Below are 15339 nucleotides of genomic sequence, written 5' to 3' on the forward strand. Positions count from 1 at the left end.
TGCTAGACTGACCGGTAGAGATGTTTGCTAGTACCCACATTCTGTCTTGTCGCTTCAGTAGCCCTTGCCATGCCCAGTCAAGATTCAGGCTTTTGATTGATCCAACTTCGACGGTACTTTGTTTGACGACACTACTACACTGAGTTCCAAGAGATCATGTCAGCACCGCAAACTTAAGCCAGACACTCGCCGCTTAGCTCCACGTGTTCGACGACGCAATCATCATCATCTTTTTCCCGAAAGCGTCAAGACTGCCAAACAAATGTTGCGATTGTGATCAATCGTCCTACACACCACAGTAACCAACTCTACGTGCCACACGTGGGATGCAAACCTACAGCCAGCACTGGGAAATCATTCAAGATTTTAGACGGCGTCATGAGGGAGTATATATCTATCAGTGGCCCATCATAGGACGCTTAGATAAAGAGTTGTGAAGCGACTACCTGTAGTCCAAGATGGCACCTCTTTTGTCCAACCGAGGCCAGAACTTGTTTTCCACTTCCAAGACCTTGGATCACCATCCCCAACTGTTCACTCAAGTTCCAAGATCCGATCAGCATTGCCAACATCGCTTAGAGGATACAGCAACGCCCGATACGACGGAAATACCATGGCACAGGGAGCACCCCTTATTAGCAACCGACTCAAGACAACCTGAGATTATCGAGTGGACGAGCCTAGAGAGAACACATAATTCAGCCGATGGTTCGAGGTTTAACAAAGCACAACGCAAACGAAGAGGACTACTGCGGTCACCAACATCAAGCTGTGCTCAAGCCATCATCGCCTTCATTGTGCCTCCCACAATGGCGCGCGATGTTCGTCGAGAGATGGACTGGCTGAAAGCGCGCGTGCAACACGAGAGAGATCGAAAACGAGGACGGGTGCTCAACATCAAGATGAGCAACTATTTGTTCAAAACAGAGGAGCGAACCATTCTTGAGGTTGTCGGTCCTGAACGCAAGCAAATCACTTTTGTCAAGGAAGAGGATCAGGAGTGTATTCGTGAAGATCGGGCAGGTACTCCTCATATTAGCGAATTGCAGGCTGACGACGATTTGTTTCCTCCTTCCGACGTAGAAGAGCTTAGTATGGGTGGCGAAGTAGACACATTAGCGATGAGTTGGTACGATTGCAATGCTACCACTATACATGGCCATCAATCCGACAGGTAGCCTGGAGGCGCTGATTGTTCAGGGCTGTCAACTTGATGAGTTCCTTGGATTCTGTAGCGAACTTGTAAATTGACCGGAAGAGGATTGCCCACAGCTCAAAACTGAACTAATCAAAATGGCATCCCACGGCTGGCGTAAGAGTGCTAGGTAATAATGCGCATACAACAATTGAGCTCATTTCATTCATGACGAGACCATAGTATCACAAAAGAAGAATTCCCAGGCCTTCACCATGTGCATCTGACAGTGGCACCTATTCGTGAAAAGAAGACGATTCAGGATATAAGAAATGGCAGGAGCTGAACGATGACGCCAAAAACGCACGCACCTTACGCTAACATGCGCCACATGTAGTTTGCGCGTGGCACTAGCTCTTCCTGCTCACCCGAACGCGTCCTTACACCAATATCAACCATCATCATTGACATGCGATGCGACGGGTAGTAGTGACAGGCTTAGGGCTTGTAACCCCTCTCGGATTAGGTGAAATTATGTGGACCTTTTCCCGAGACTTTCCAGCTAAATTAGACAGGTGTTCGACAAACATGGAAGCGTTTGATCGACGGCCAATGCGGCATCATTTCCATCAAAGATAGGAGCTCAGATTTCGCATTACTACCTAGTCAGGTGGCTGGCTTAGTTCCTCAAGGCAGCAAAAGCGATGGCAAATGGAACACGAAGGAGCATTTGAGTCCTACTGTAATTGCCGAAGCCTGGCCATCTTTTGGTTAATCCTAATCATATTGTAGGATGAACGTCGCATAGCGCGCTTTGCACAATATGCCATGGTTGCATCTGAGGAGGCTTTGAATGATGCTGGCTGGTTTCCGAAGAAGGAAAACGATCTTGAGGCCACAGTGGGAGAATCCAACTAGACCTGAGCTTACATCTTACTAACACTTTACCAGGGAGTATACATGGGATCTGGCATTGGCAGCCTAGACGACGTGTACGATACCACAGTTGCTTATGAGAAAGGCGTACGTTGTTGCAGCTGCCTTGTCTGATTGTCGACTAAAAAATATCAGGGCTACCGAAAGGTATCTCCACTCTTTGTTCCACGGCTATTAATCAATCTCGCTGCGGGCCACATCTCTATGCGACATGGCTTCAAGGTGCCTGAACCCTATCCTGTATACTATCATCAATGCTGACTATGATAGGGGCCAAACCACGCGGCAACCACAGCGTGCACGACCGGAGCACACAGCATCGGAGACGCCTCACGACTGATCCAGTTTGGTGACGCTGATGTGATGATCGCTGGCGGAGCTGAATCATGCATCCATCCTCTGGCCATCTCGGGGTTCTCTAGAGCCAGGAGTTTGGCTACCGAGTTCAATGATCGACCGTTAGAATCAAGTCGGCCTTTCGATCGAGAACGGGATGGATTTGTCATTGGAGAAGGAGCTGGAGTTGTGATACTTGAAGTACGCGATCATCCTCTGCAGGTTTGTTTTATCTAACAAATTGTAGGAATTCGAACACGCGAAGAAACGAGGTGCGAATATCTATGCTGAGGTCGCCGGCTACGGGCTATCTAGCGACGCATACCACATGACGGCACCTCGCGAAGATGGTCAAGGACCACGTCTTGCTATGAAGCACGCACTGCGGCACGCTGGTATCAAGCCTAGTGCTGTCGATTACGTTAACGCTCATGCTACAAGTACCCCACTGGGTGATGCTGCGGAGAATCGAGCCATCAAAGAGCTATTGCTGGGCGAAGATGGAAAGGACGCCGCTTGTAGGATCAACATGAGCAGTACAAAAGGTGCAATCGGGCACCTTCTCGGCGCTGCAGGTAGCGTAGAGTCCATATTCACGATTCTCGGGATGCATCACGTAAGTTAGGCGTGCTAACATGCGTGGCACAACGATTGACAGTGACTAGAACACTCTACCCCCAACTCTGAATCTCCAAAACCCAGGCGATCCAGCGGATGAATTCGATTGCAATTACGTCGCCCATGCTGCTCAGCAACACGGCGTCCACGTCGCGCTCTCAAACAGCTTCGGTTTTGGTGGCACCAACGCATCCCTATGCTTTCGTAAGATCTGAGAAAAGGGTCCTATCATAATAGCCACTGTACAAGCTGTTGATCGTGACATCTGATTCCGAGGCTTTGTGAAGTTGCGATCATTAGTACATCGTGATGATAATTACCCCGCCAGGGTCGCGATAACAGCTGCTAGCCCCACTTCGCGTCATCTGCATCCCACGGTGCTTCGGCAGGAGCCGCATCCTCGATGTTTGTCTCACAAGCTTCGTCGTCTCGACTCTTTCAGACTCCCTTTTCCTTTCATCGGACCTAGTGTTGCCTTTCTTCCTCTTTGCATCACCGTGGGGAGCGTGCTCAAGTAGAATGGCGACTTCCCGCCCCTCGTCAATCGCGGGTAGCGATGCGGAAGCCAAACCATCATTCTTCCGCAATGCGTCGAACAAAGCATCTACATACCATGCGCAGATACCATACCTAAGGAGGCTTCCATTCCCCGCGATTGCAATCATCGTCACGCTCATCGTAGTGAACCTTCTAGTTTGGGCGGCAGTTGGTATCGTTCTGGTACGTCGAGAAGTCTAGTCTGGGTCGTGTTGACTGGGTAAGCTGATCATACATAGCATTGGCACACGCCTCTGATATCAACCGCAATTCTCTCTTATACTCTCGGATTGCGTCATGCCCTGGACGCAGATCACATCTCGGCTATCGATCTCATGACTCGCCGTCTTATTGCAGCAGGCCAGCGTCCAGTGACAGTTGGAATGTTCTTCAGTCTTGGACACTCTACCGTTGTCATCATCACGTCACTCGTAGTCGCAGGCACTGCAGCAGCCGTTTCAGACAAGTTTGGCAATTTTGAGCGCGTTGGCGGTATCATCGGAACTTCTGTATCTGCTGCTTTCCTGCTACTCCTTGGTCTCATGAACATCTACATTCTGTATAAACTCATCGTTCAGATGCGAAAGATGATCGCGAGTGATCCCGGAAGTGAGCACGAGGAGTTCAAGATTCAGGGCGGAGGATGTCTCTTTCCAATTCTGCAGAAGCTCTTCAAGTTGGTCGATCGACCTTGGAAAATGTATCCTCTTGGTGTGCTCTTCGGTCTTGGATTCGACACTTCCTCTGAGATCGCCATTCTGGGGATTAGCTCGATTCAAGCAACGAAAGGAACCTCCATCTGGCTGATCTTGATCTTTCCGCTGCTTTTTACTGCGGGCATGTGCCTTCTCGACACGACAGATGGCGCACTGATGATGAGTTTGTATACCAGCACACAACTAGCGCGCGACCCCATCGCCATTTGCTACTACAGCATTGTACTCACAGTCATCACTGTTGTTGTCGCGACCATCATCGGGACAGTACAGTTTCTTAATCTAGTACTTAACGTTGCTGAGCCACACGGTAAATTCTGGGATGGCGTCGAAAAGCTGGGTGACGCTTGGGACATAGTTGGTAAGTCGATCGGTCAAGTCAAGAAAGCGCTGTGCTAAAAGTATGTAGGTGGAGCGATATGTGGCACGTTCATCTTGTTTGGTGGTCTCAGTGTTTTGCTGTACAAGCCTTGGAGACGGCGTATCGATCGCAAAAGGGTCAATAACGCGCATTTCGAGCCACTACCGCAGGAGAACGAGATTGCTGAACCGGACGAAGAAGATCCCCGGGGAGTACCCGCGTCGATCACGACATATACAAAGGATGTGGATGTGAATGTGAATGTTGAGCCTGTTGGGGCTACAGACATTGCTGGACCTGCACACCGTTGAACGCCATCGACCCACGATGTGAGGAGAGTCGGCCAGCAGAAGATAGAGGAAACAGAAAAAGGGGTTAGATTCTTCTTGACTGTAACGCTTTCGCGCCGATGCCTTCTGGTCCATCCCATGAAGTAATGCTGGACCGAGCATCTATATTATCCAACCATACCTAGGCATGGTGTCTACAATGCGACGTTCACCCTACAAGTGCCCTGCACCAAACGCCATGTCCGATCTTTTATCCAATACCATGTTCCTCTCACATCTATCCATCCCCACCAACGTATCTCTCAGTGTCCATCGAATTGCGAGCCCATACACGTCAGGTCGATGATACGTCCGGCGGGATCTGTTCGAGGCGCTACTGCAGCCTGAGGGACATAGGAGACAACTGTACAGTCATGCTTTACTTGACCATTCGAGGCATCGGAGCACGAGCAGTTCGCCAATGTCCTAGATATGCGTTAGGAAGGCATAATACACGGAAAGGTACCACGTTTACGATCGAACATCCGGCTCATGAACAACAGTGGTAGGTCGCAACTGAGTGCCATGTTGTGTCCGTGCATCGATGATGTAAGGCATAATTGCTGACTCGCCGCTTGATAAAGGTTGGGGAAGTTTATGAACTCTTGGCTATAGAATGAAGATAACTTAGAAGGAGGCCACCGCCGCCCTCTATTTAAACATGCACACGTCCCAAGGACTCACTCTCACTACAAAACTCTCGCGCCATACCATCGACTAAAGCTTTCCCATTCTATTGCCACGAGCACGCGGAAGACGCTGGATGCAAAGCACTGACAGCACCAGCTTGCCCATGCAGCAGAGGCGCAACCAGGGTGCCGGCCCAGTGTGTAAAGAGAGTTGCGGGTGGGGGTTCACGGGCGTGTCATTTCGCCCCGCTTCCCTCTTGTTTGATGTGGATTACCACTTACGGCTGCATCTCAAGGAACCACAGGGTAACCGGCTGGTGCGGTCTGTGCGCATCGACCGTTTTCCCTCCCCATGAAACGCCGCATGGCTACCTGTCTGATCAACGTGGACCTAGTTCATGGCCGCATCCGCGTCGCCTGGCGAGTGTCATGCATACTACCCGACGCCCGCCATGCTTGCCCGCGTCATCTCATCTAGTGTACGGTAGGCGCAGATCCGCCAACTCAGGGGCGCAACCGGATCTCAACTGTCACGGTCAGAGCGGAGACGAATTGACTTGACTTGACTTGACTTGATACTTGGAAGTTTCTCTCGCAGAAAAAGGGGGCACCGTCTTCATGGGCCGGGCGAAGAAGAGACACAATCTGGACTGTTCATAAAATCAGCTAGAGTGGGCATGGAGTTGTGTTGATGATGGTTCTTCCGTCATCAAATGCCACGGTAGACCAGACGGAGTGTTGCAAAGAGCTGGGATATACCCTGGTATTGAATCAGCCGGCTGCGGTGCATCCTCCAGACACTCTTGACAGCAAAGCTTTGCGACGCACAAGGTCCGGACTGCCATGATGAGGGTGACAGGGTTGCACGCGAGTTCGCAGGGCAGGACGCGCGAAAAGGGCAGGGTGCGTGCGAAGGACAAGACTCTGCGTGACAGACAGGGTTCTGTGCGAGAGACAGGGTTTCGCGCAAAGGCCCGCAGGGCAGGATGCACACGAGGCCAGGGGACGGTGGCGGAACGCTCCAAGAGGCTATCGACACCTGGAAGGAGAGCCCACGTTACGAGATCAACCGCGGTGGGGCCTGGCTTGAGCTTTACCGTTGCAAGAATACCTAGAAGTGGGGAGTGTTTTCTTCTGACTAGCTGAGGAAGGGGAGGGCAAGGTGGTGGGCGGTGGGCGGACAGTTGCCTACAAGTTGAAGCAGGCACAAGAGCGGATGCACGACCATCTGCAGACAGGGTGCGTGAGGAAGCAGGGATGGTAGCGCTCGCTTTACCTGAATACGCCCCGCAACACGGTGCCGAATTTGCTCAGTGTCAGGGCAAGCATGCTTGTCAAGTCGCTGGCCCGGCAATATCTAGACGAGTACTGTAACCGCAGATCCGGACGTGGGCGGAGATGGGAAAAGCAATCATGATTGTGGCTTATCTAGACGCATACCTGAGCGGCCAGGCGCCAACAGTGCAGCAACGGCGCAGGTATTCTCCATTCGTAACGCTCATACTCTCCCTGTAATTACCCGTCCTTACTCCTTCTGCCATAATGGGGTCAACGAATACTCATGACGATCCTGTGGTGCATTCTGGCTGCTAGGCCAAACGTCCATGTATCGGAACTTGACCAAGGTTGCCAAGGGCATTCTAGTAGCGCGTAGGATTGTAGCGGCGTTGCGTACCCGACGCCCCGTGCGGTGCGCCATATGCCTTGCAAGCACATCTGAGAAAGGTTCAGGGCTGAAGGCATTCACTAACCGCTACTGAGCATGTGTGTCGGAACACATGCATTGCGAAGAGGGATGTAGCAACCTGTCTTCGATAGACCCCTAGGTTGCTAGAAGTTTACATATCCCCTTTGTCTTACAGTTAGATGCATCTGTGCCTGGAATTTAGACGAAGACAAAGGTACAACCACTCTGAACTTCGCTACTCAAGCGCCCCAGCCCTCTTCTCCAGTCCCGCTCAAAACTAACACTTACCACGTTCCGGGAAGTCCTTCGTTCTTTGCTCGTTCATCAGCCTACATTCGTACATTTGACACTGCGTAATGCTCAAGCCTCCCAGTCTGCGATGTGCAGGATGGCTTCTTCAGTCCCAAAGACTCGCAACGTATTTCCAAACTCATCCCAAAACTTGGAGTCGAAGGATGGTATCAGCTCCATCGACCGTCGCTTTATCTGCTCCAACGGCACCCATCCTGTCTTGTCCTGAACATGGACGGCATCTTCCCATGACCCAGCGCTTTCCTGAAGCTCTTCATCCCATTCGATAGATACGCCGTTTTGGGCAAGTTTGGCATCATCGTCTTCTTCAGTGGAGGATGTTTCGGTCTCCGGATCCAGCGTCTTGAGCGTATCAAATAGATTTTTAGTCTCAAATCTTCGTTCCTTTGCTGCCTTTTTCTTGGCTTTTGCCTTTTGCTTCTTCGTCTTTCTGGATTTGGGTTGTTCCACGGGGGGTAAGGGAACCGGTTCCTTAACCTTCTCGCGTCCATCCTTGATAAAGTCCGGAACGTCTTCACTCTGTAATACGCCGTTTGCTTTGTTGAAGGTGAGAGGATGGCTGAATAACGGTGCTGTGACCTTTTCTCCTCGTTCTGCACCAAGCTTGGCGGCTAGCTTGATCATAATGGTGGCAGTCAGAAGACTGTCATAACCTGCTTCGTGGAATCTCTCGGTTTCCTGATATTTGGGATGGTCGGCGTGGGTGATGATCTCGGGTAAAGGCTGTCTGCTTAAGCTTTGTGCAATATCTTGCAGCGACGGGGATGCGTTGAGGTCGCCCTCAGCATAAGTAGCTAGATACTTGGTGTCGATGATCTTGGGGAACAACTCGTGTATTGCATCCTGAAATCCTTGTAGGGTATCCTGGCCGAAGTTAGGACTGGCTACAGATAATCAAACTTTTCACATACTGGTAGCTCGCCCACAAAAGTGCGGTAAAAGTAAACGATATCAGTGAACATGTTGTGCCCAACAAGAACGGGCTGCTTGGTCTTCAATCTCTCTATGGCCCTATCATAGCGATCCCTTATATCATTGGCGTCAGCTGTGGAGAGCATGCCTGTAGTCCGTGCGGCGTACAGTGGACCCGTGCGATTGATGTCTCCGCCCTTGACCAGAGCCTCGAAGATCCAGCGGAAACCCGTCTGCCGTATGATGGAGTCTTTTACACGGTTCTTGATCCTGCGCATGTTGTCGGCTTCGCGGACCGGGTCCAAGTCGACAATACGAACACATTCATTGCGACCTATGGATACCAGCTCTGGAAACTCGGCACGTACGAGCTGGTGCACAAGACGCTTCTCAAATCGCGTAATTACCGGTATGGATGGCGCGGCAGAAAGTCCAGTGTGAGTTGTGATGTCCAGAGAGGAGGACGTGCTAGTCTTCCATTTCTTGATAGCTTCCCTCACGCGGCGCATGAAATCAAGAGACTCAACATCGCCCTCCTTGAGCTGCAAGTCCGGTATCGGGTTCTTGTTCTCCAGCCGATCCCAGGCCATCTGTCTCGCCCGCTCCGCCTCTTCTCGGGAGAGGTACTGTACGCCCTTGGTAAAGGGTGCGCCCAGGTCGAAACCGCAGCCGAGGAGAAAAGTACATGCGCCACTCTGGAATCTGATTTCGCGCTCAAAGTCCATGCGCTCGTCGAAAAGAGGGCTGATGTTGATATTGTATGGTCTCAGGACATATTTGTTCGCGATGTAGTCGAACCTGGCGCATGTAATACCTACCTGTAGAATCTGATAACGATCGGCGCCCATTTTGGTTTCAGCATAGCGCTCCTCCATGGTGAAGCGTCCTGGACCATGGGCAGGCTTATCTTGAATCCGCGAAGGAATGCCCGATAGTTCAAGATCGAAAGACACAAAGTCAGCCTCGGATATATGGATGAACATGCCCAGCAGGTGGTACGGGAATGTTTCTGCGTCGACGTCCATGTTGTAGATAACGACGAAGACGACAAGAAAGGCGCGTATTCATGTGCTGTTGGCCATGTGAGATCAAGGTCGCAAGCGCTGTGTCAACAAGCGTGGGCAGCGATGAAGGGTGCGATGTGTGTCAAAAGTAAGTGCAAGTGGCAAGCTGTGTGGTCTCGGGTGAGTAATGAGGTCAGTAGCGATGTCTAGCTCTTGACGCAGAGCTTGTCGCGAACAAACGTTTGTCAAGCGCGTCGATTGCGAGTGCAGAATGTCACTGCACGCGTCTTGAGGGCGGCTTCACGTGCCTGCCATGTGATGCAGGAGGTGAGGCGGGAAATTGCAGCGCGCAGAAGGCTGGAGGTCGTCTGGTCGGCAGGTGACGCGCCAAGGCGGTTCCGGGTGAGGCTCGTGGTCTGCCGAGGTTGGAATTGTTGACAACCAACGCGGAGAGACAAGGCACAAGACCGAGTTCCGTCTCCCACCGCCAGGGGCTTGTTGAGCTCACCGGACATCGCGAGCGACTATCGCATCCTACCGAAACATGGCGACCTTGTATGATGACATGAATGGGCCGCGCTACCTGTCGTCGTCCATCTCGTCGCTGTCAACATCGCGGCAACAATCGTCGCAGATCGCCAAAGCCTACCGACAGGCCGCCCAACTGTTCCTGACGCGACGTCTGCCCGAGGCTCTGTCGACCATCGAACCCATCATCACGCCGCCGCCCGTCGATGAGACGGCGGACGACAAGGGCGACCTCGTGGGCCACGCCCCGGTCGCAACCGCGTCGCGAGGGACCCGGGTCAAGGTGTGGAGCTTCTACCTCACCTTCCTCAATGCCGTCATAGAGCTGGGCGCCGAAGAGGGAAAGCACGCGTTTGGCAGCACGAGATGGAAGCAATTGGTGTCACCGTGCCGCGACGGCAGCATCTGGGACAAGGTGGTACGGGACGGCTATGCGGGCGTCGAGGGAGACGTGGATGCCGACGTCGTCATCAACCTGTGAGCACCCCGCTGACTTGCTGAGATGCTGAATCCTAACCTCGACCAAGCGCCACCCTCCTCCTCACCCATGCGCCCTCGCAGCGCCTCAACCAGCAGAAGCTGGAGACGTACCTCTCCGCCACCGCCAGCCCAACCCTCGATGTCTCCTCGCACATGTCCTCTCCAGCATACCTCGAGAAGCGCCCAGGCCACCGCAGGCAAAACACGGGCACAGACACGCCTCGCGACCTAGAGAAGCGCATCAAGCTGCTGGAGCTGTATACCCTGCATGTCTTGCCTAGAAACGAGGAATGGGACTACGCCCGCGACTTCATCACCATGTCCGAAATGCTCGATGAAGAGCGCAAGGAAGCATTCCTGCTAGCCCTGCACTCTCTCAAGGAAGAGAAGGAAGATACAGAAGCCCGCGAGGAGAAGCTCCGCCAGCAGCAACAAGAGCAAATGGAGGAGCGCCGTAGAGAGACCGAAGCCAAGCGCCTCGAGCAATCCCGCGCAGAGGACGAACGTCGGAAACGCGAAGAGGAAAACAGGCGGCAGCCCCGCGGCTCAGACGAGCGCTTTCGCAGGCCCCAGCCAACTCCTCAGCCCACCCCGTCGCAGTCCCGAATCTCCCGCACACCCGGCAAGAAACCCACCACTCCGCCGCCCGGCCTCTACAACCGAGCGTCCACAATGCTTGGCAATATACAGACCATGATATCCAACACGGCACATCACATGACTGCAAATCCCATGGCTTTTTTCCGTACCTTGCTTTTCCTACTCGCGTTCGGCTTAGCTTTTGGCAGACGGGACCTCCGAGAGAGGATACTCCGCATCATACGGAATGCGTGGGACAAGGTGAGACGCACCGTAGGTATGGGAGTCAAGGTCTCCTACATTTAATGTGATTGACGTGATTGGGTCGAGCTTCTTATGTCCATGTATTTCTATTCTCAAAGCTACTAGGGGCCATTGTGCTAACTCTGACAATATCATTATGCTCATCATCTTCATCACCATTACTGTCTGTCATAGACGAGAGCTATTTCCTTCATTACGATTCTGGATATACCCATACAGTGCTCCGTCCATGTCTGATTGCAACAGGCTTGGGTCTGGTATCTGCATCGTTGGATGCTTTGGCAGCGGCCTTGAACAGATCAGAATATTCCTGCACCGTCGAGGAGCACGGCCAATTGTTGAGCCCACCCTTTCGATCCAAAGACACGAATTGTACCCCCATTCCTTCGGCCAGCGCTCGCACATTGGCGTCTCCCAAACTCCTCAACGTTACTTGTGCCAGGTTTCGCAGTCTCGATACGCGCTTCTCGGTGAAACCCTGAAGCAACAGCTTCACAACCTCCTCTGGCTCCGGAGGATTGTCCATCCAGCCGTCGTTGTCCATCTGTACATCCACGATGCTGTCCGGCAACATGTCTCCCAAGCATGGAATGTCTTCAATGGTCCATGGCCTTTCCCCCTCTTCTACCTGAACAGCATCTTCTCCCAGCCTTTGGCCACTTGCTACCGATGGCCCACAGAAGGAGGCCAAGTCAATCTCGAGCATGCGTAGCTGGGGAAACGCTCGAAAAGATACCACGCCGTTGACTATGGCTCCCCAGTCTTCGGCCTTCTTGATTGTGAGTTCGGTAATGGTTGGACCGCAATGTTCAGCAATGGCTTCCACAAAACCACCAGGGTTCCAGTCATATCCGCAGCCGTGCCTAGACATTGGTGGATAGAGTCAGTCATTGTCTCGCTTGGGTTTGAATATGCATGTTACGCACCATTTGCACTCATGCAAGTATCTGAAGACCTCGAGGCAAGGTGTGTGTCTTAGGAGGACAGAGATTCCTTCTGCGTCCATGCAACAGTACGTCAGTTCCACTCTACGCAAGTTTGAGTCGATTCCTGGCAAGCGCCAATGGAAAGCCATGCCAGTATAGCCGTCGTCAATGGCCAAGCAGGACGTGCTATATAGCTCTTCTAAACTCTTCAAGCGCATAAAGGGTTCCAAGACCTGGAAAGGGTTCCGTTCGTCATATCCCTCTCTGGTGGATGGCAGGATGATCCTCAATTTTGCAAGCGGCTGGTCCCGGTTGCCACTGCTGTTAGAAGCTTCAACCATTTTTTTGAGCACAGCTTCCAATCTCTCTTCCGCTTCAGGAAGGGGCGTACGTTTGTTGTTAAGACTGTACCATTCGGGTGGCAGTTCTAGCGCTTGCAAGTTCGGTAGTTGATTCAGGAGTGTTACAGTCGCGTACGCGACCCTATGGCAGGATCGGTAGTCACTGTCTTCGTTTTCAGCTTCGTTTTCGAGGCCAAACCCTCGCAGCATGCCTTCCCACCAGAGCTGCGCATCAACTCCTGCGTTATTGAAGCACTCTAAATCCAAGACCATCTTCTTCATCGACGCCATAACTCTTTCATTAGATTTGAAACAATCATTCTTCGTATCGACGTTTGGGCCTCCTCCATGTCCACGCAAACTCAACAACTCAATATATTGCCCGACAAGAGGATCACAGGCTATCTCGCATAGTATCCGAAGTATGTCGCTCTGGTTTTTGGAGCCGCCAATAGTGGTGCACTTCCATCGTCGTTTGAGCAAGTTGTGTCGTGCGATTTTGGGCGCAGCGCGTGTATATATGGCGCGGCAGCAGAGCGTAAAGGCTTCAAAGCCGGATGGAAGACTGTGGCCGATGATCTCGTCGATAATATCAGCGGGGAGATCAAGAAGCTGCATGGTCGACAGCGTACGGTGTTCGAATGACAGTGGAAGTGAGCGAGCGCGTGTTCGCAATGAGAATCACTCAGCTTTATCTTAGTTTCGTAGAGCCTCGAGGTTGCCTAACATTGCCCCACACTGGTCGGCGTTGCAGCCTGCAGGTGGCATTGGTCACATTTCGACGCGTGAACAGGCCCGCGGTAAAGAGAGGGGACGGAGAATAGTACATGGTGAACTGAAGTAACCTGCGTCGCCTTCGAAATAGAAGAGTCTCTACAATGCGTGAAAACATTAAGAAGTGAGGACTTGAAGGCTCGTCAAGCCACGCGCCGACAAGGTGATCCCTGCTGCATCGCTCTCTATTGACAAAACCTTCAATTATAGAGTGTACAGTACGGGGCATAATCCTCGTACAACGATGGATGAGACAAACCGTCGTTCCGCGCTTTCTGATAGATGACAGCGTTTCCGGGATCAAGATCTCTCCCGAGACCCTGTACGATTACACACCCAAAGAGAAGGACTGTTTACGAACTTCCTCTGTTTCATGCATGGCCAGATATACCCTATATATTGAGCAAGCCATACACTCACTGAGTCTTGCGTGCTGTATTGAGCGTCTTCCTTCTTTGCTTGATCATGTATGTGTACATTGTATAAGAGCCTGAGGGAAATTAGATTCATGAGGTATATTTACTTGAGGACAATCCATACCTGGAATGTAGAGCAGCAGACAGAAGTAGAAGATGGGTGGTATTACCGGGCTGATCTTGGCTCCTGGAGCAATAGCCTGGTACAGTAACCACCATTCAGCCCCGATACCGATCGGGTAGAGAGGGTAAAACATAGTGTAGCTGAGACAATTAGCCATGTTCGAAGCAGCTTCTGATATTACAACAAGACATACCGAAGCCAGATCATGCCTTTCGATGCCTTCCCGTGCATGTTAAGCGCTAAGTACAAGTACCGAATCGTGTCTGCCACCGACCAAGCAAGCAATAACGCAAAGTAAGCACGTGAATATGCTGTGCTTTGTGGGAAGCTGTACCACACCATCCAGACCTGGATGACACGAGTAACAACTTGTAAAGCGGTTGTGCTGACTGGAGATTTGATAATACCTATCATCATGCTTAACAAGAGGCACAAGAAAAAAGGGGGATAGTGAACGAACCGAAAGCCGCATGGAAAACTTCTATCAAAGACGCGGTTTGTATCCATCGCGCATATGGTTCCGTCGCATCGAAGAGTTCAAATTTACCATTTTGGATATTTGAGATGGCTCTAACAAAGACAGACGCCCATAGCGATGCGAAGAGGACGTTGTAGGCAGTCAGATAGATTGTTCGGGGTTGCGATGCTACTGCGTCCGCAGTACGTTCTCTACTTTGGTTAGCCATTCTCGCACCTAAACCTCGATGTTTAGTCAATGTGTTTTGGAGGCATATGAGAACACATTGCGCAAGCAGAGATTGCTGTGGTTTCCGTCGGGCAGTAGGTCGAAAGTGGGTGATGAGCCGAGGCTAATTCGGTGTGATTCCATCGTTGAAGAGCACGCATCTTGTGCACATCCTTTTCAGGTCTCAGAGCACCCGTTCATCGAGCTACCACAGATGCGATCTGTCAGCTTTCGCGTCCTTCCTGATTCTTGGGTAGAAACGAAGATCACGTTCGAAACATAGTGCAGGGGGCAGTGACCAATCGAAGTCGCGACATCACTCCCCGGGGGCGCGAAAGTCTTTACCGTTTCTCGGTTTTAGCCATGCATAAGGAGGGGCAGCTTAGTTGGCCCCTGCGAGACGCTAAGCTTCGCTCGATCCACTGCCGATCGCCCAAGTAGGTTCTCTTGGATTATACATCGTCATCAGAACCACACTTCACATGGCTGAGGTCGCAGATAACAATTCTTGGTCAATTTGTACTGCTTCATAAATAGCAACATCCCACACATTAGGATTGAACTGGAAAACTCAATGAATGGGATCAGAATTCCTTTGATGATAAGCCAGTACCGAAGCCGACCCAAGACATCTTTTTGCACGACAAAAACTTCCTCAAACTCTTGATAACAGTATACACGGTGTTACTGGAAAGCCTCGAGATATTCGC

General features: G+C 51.6%; 6 protein-coding genes across 6 annotated transcripts; 2 read left to right on the forward strand and 4 right to left on the reverse strand.

The window, feature by feature from the left end:
- Window positions 1-809: 809 nt before the first annotated feature.
- Window positions 810-4950, forward strand: GT037_004556 (high affinity nickel transport protein nic1; the record flags this gene model as incomplete). The annotated part of the gene is made up of 11 exons (XM_038929603.1): window positions 810-1092; window positions 1711-1877; window positions 1928-2035; window positions 2087-2158; window positions 2207-2293; window positions 2342-2608; window positions 2655-3023; window positions 3073-3229; window positions 3468-3745; window positions 3802-4639; window positions 4688-4950. 11 exons carry the CDS (start codon window positions 810-812, stop codon window positions 4948-4950), a joined length of 2889 nt encoding a protein of 962 aa, XP_038787875.1.
- A 281-nt stretch (window positions 4951-5231) lies between these two features.
- GT037_004557 (uncharacterized protein) lies at window positions 5232-5526 on the reverse strand (the record flags this gene model as incomplete). The annotated part of the gene is made up of 2 exons (XM_038929604.1): window positions 5232-5394; window positions 5444-5526. 2 exons carry the CDS (start codon window positions 5524-5526, stop codon window positions 5232-5234), a joined length of 246 nt encoding a protein of 81 aa, XP_038787876.1.
- Window positions 5527-7644: 2118 nt separating this feature from the next.
- GT037_004558 (caf1-domain-containing protein) lies at window positions 7645-9533 on the reverse strand (the record flags this gene model as incomplete). The annotated part of the gene is made up of 2 exons (XM_038929605.1): window positions 7645-8460; window positions 8508-9533. The coding sequence occupies 2 exons, from the start codon at window positions 9531-9533 to the stop codon at window positions 7645-7647; spliced, it is 1842 nt and encodes a 613-aa protein (XP_038787877.1).
- A 523-nt stretch (window positions 9534-10056) lies between these two features.
- Window positions 10057-11405, forward strand: GT037_004559 (uncharacterized protein; the record flags this gene model as incomplete). Its single annotated transcript, XM_038929606.1, has 2 exons — window positions 10057-10517; window positions 10568-11405. 2 exons carry the CDS (start codon window positions 10057-10059, stop codon window positions 11403-11405), a joined length of 1299 nt encoding a protein of 432 aa, XP_038787878.1.
- Window positions 11406-11556: 151 nt separating this feature from the next.
- GT037_004560 (uncharacterized protein) lies at window positions 11557-13248 on the reverse strand (the record flags this gene model as incomplete). The annotated part of the gene is made up of 2 exons (XM_038929607.1): window positions 11557-12226; window positions 12290-13248. The coding sequence occupies 2 exons, from the start codon at window positions 13246-13248 to the stop codon at window positions 11557-11559; spliced, it is 1629 nt and encodes a 542-aa protein (XP_038787879.1).
- A 572-nt stretch (window positions 13249-13820) lies between these two features.
- Window positions 13821-14175, reverse strand: GT037_004561 (protein tyrosine phosphatase-like protein; the record flags this gene model as incomplete). Its single annotated transcript, XM_038929608.1, has 3 exons — window positions 13821-13894; window positions 13945-14084; window positions 14138-14175. The coding sequence occupies 3 exons, from the start codon at window positions 14173-14175 to the stop codon at window positions 13821-13823; spliced, it is 252 nt and encodes an 83-aa protein (XP_038787880.1).
- Between the last annotated feature and the right edge of the window lie 1164 nt (window positions 14176-15339).

Source organism: Alternaria burnsii (assembly GCF_013036055.1).
Source record: "Alternaria burnsii strain CBS107.38 chromosome Unknown 698, whole genome shotgun sequence".
Taxonomy (NCBI): domain Eukaryota; kingdom Fungi; phylum Ascomycota; class Dothideomycetes; order Pleosporales; family Pleosporaceae; genus Alternaria; species Alternaria burnsii.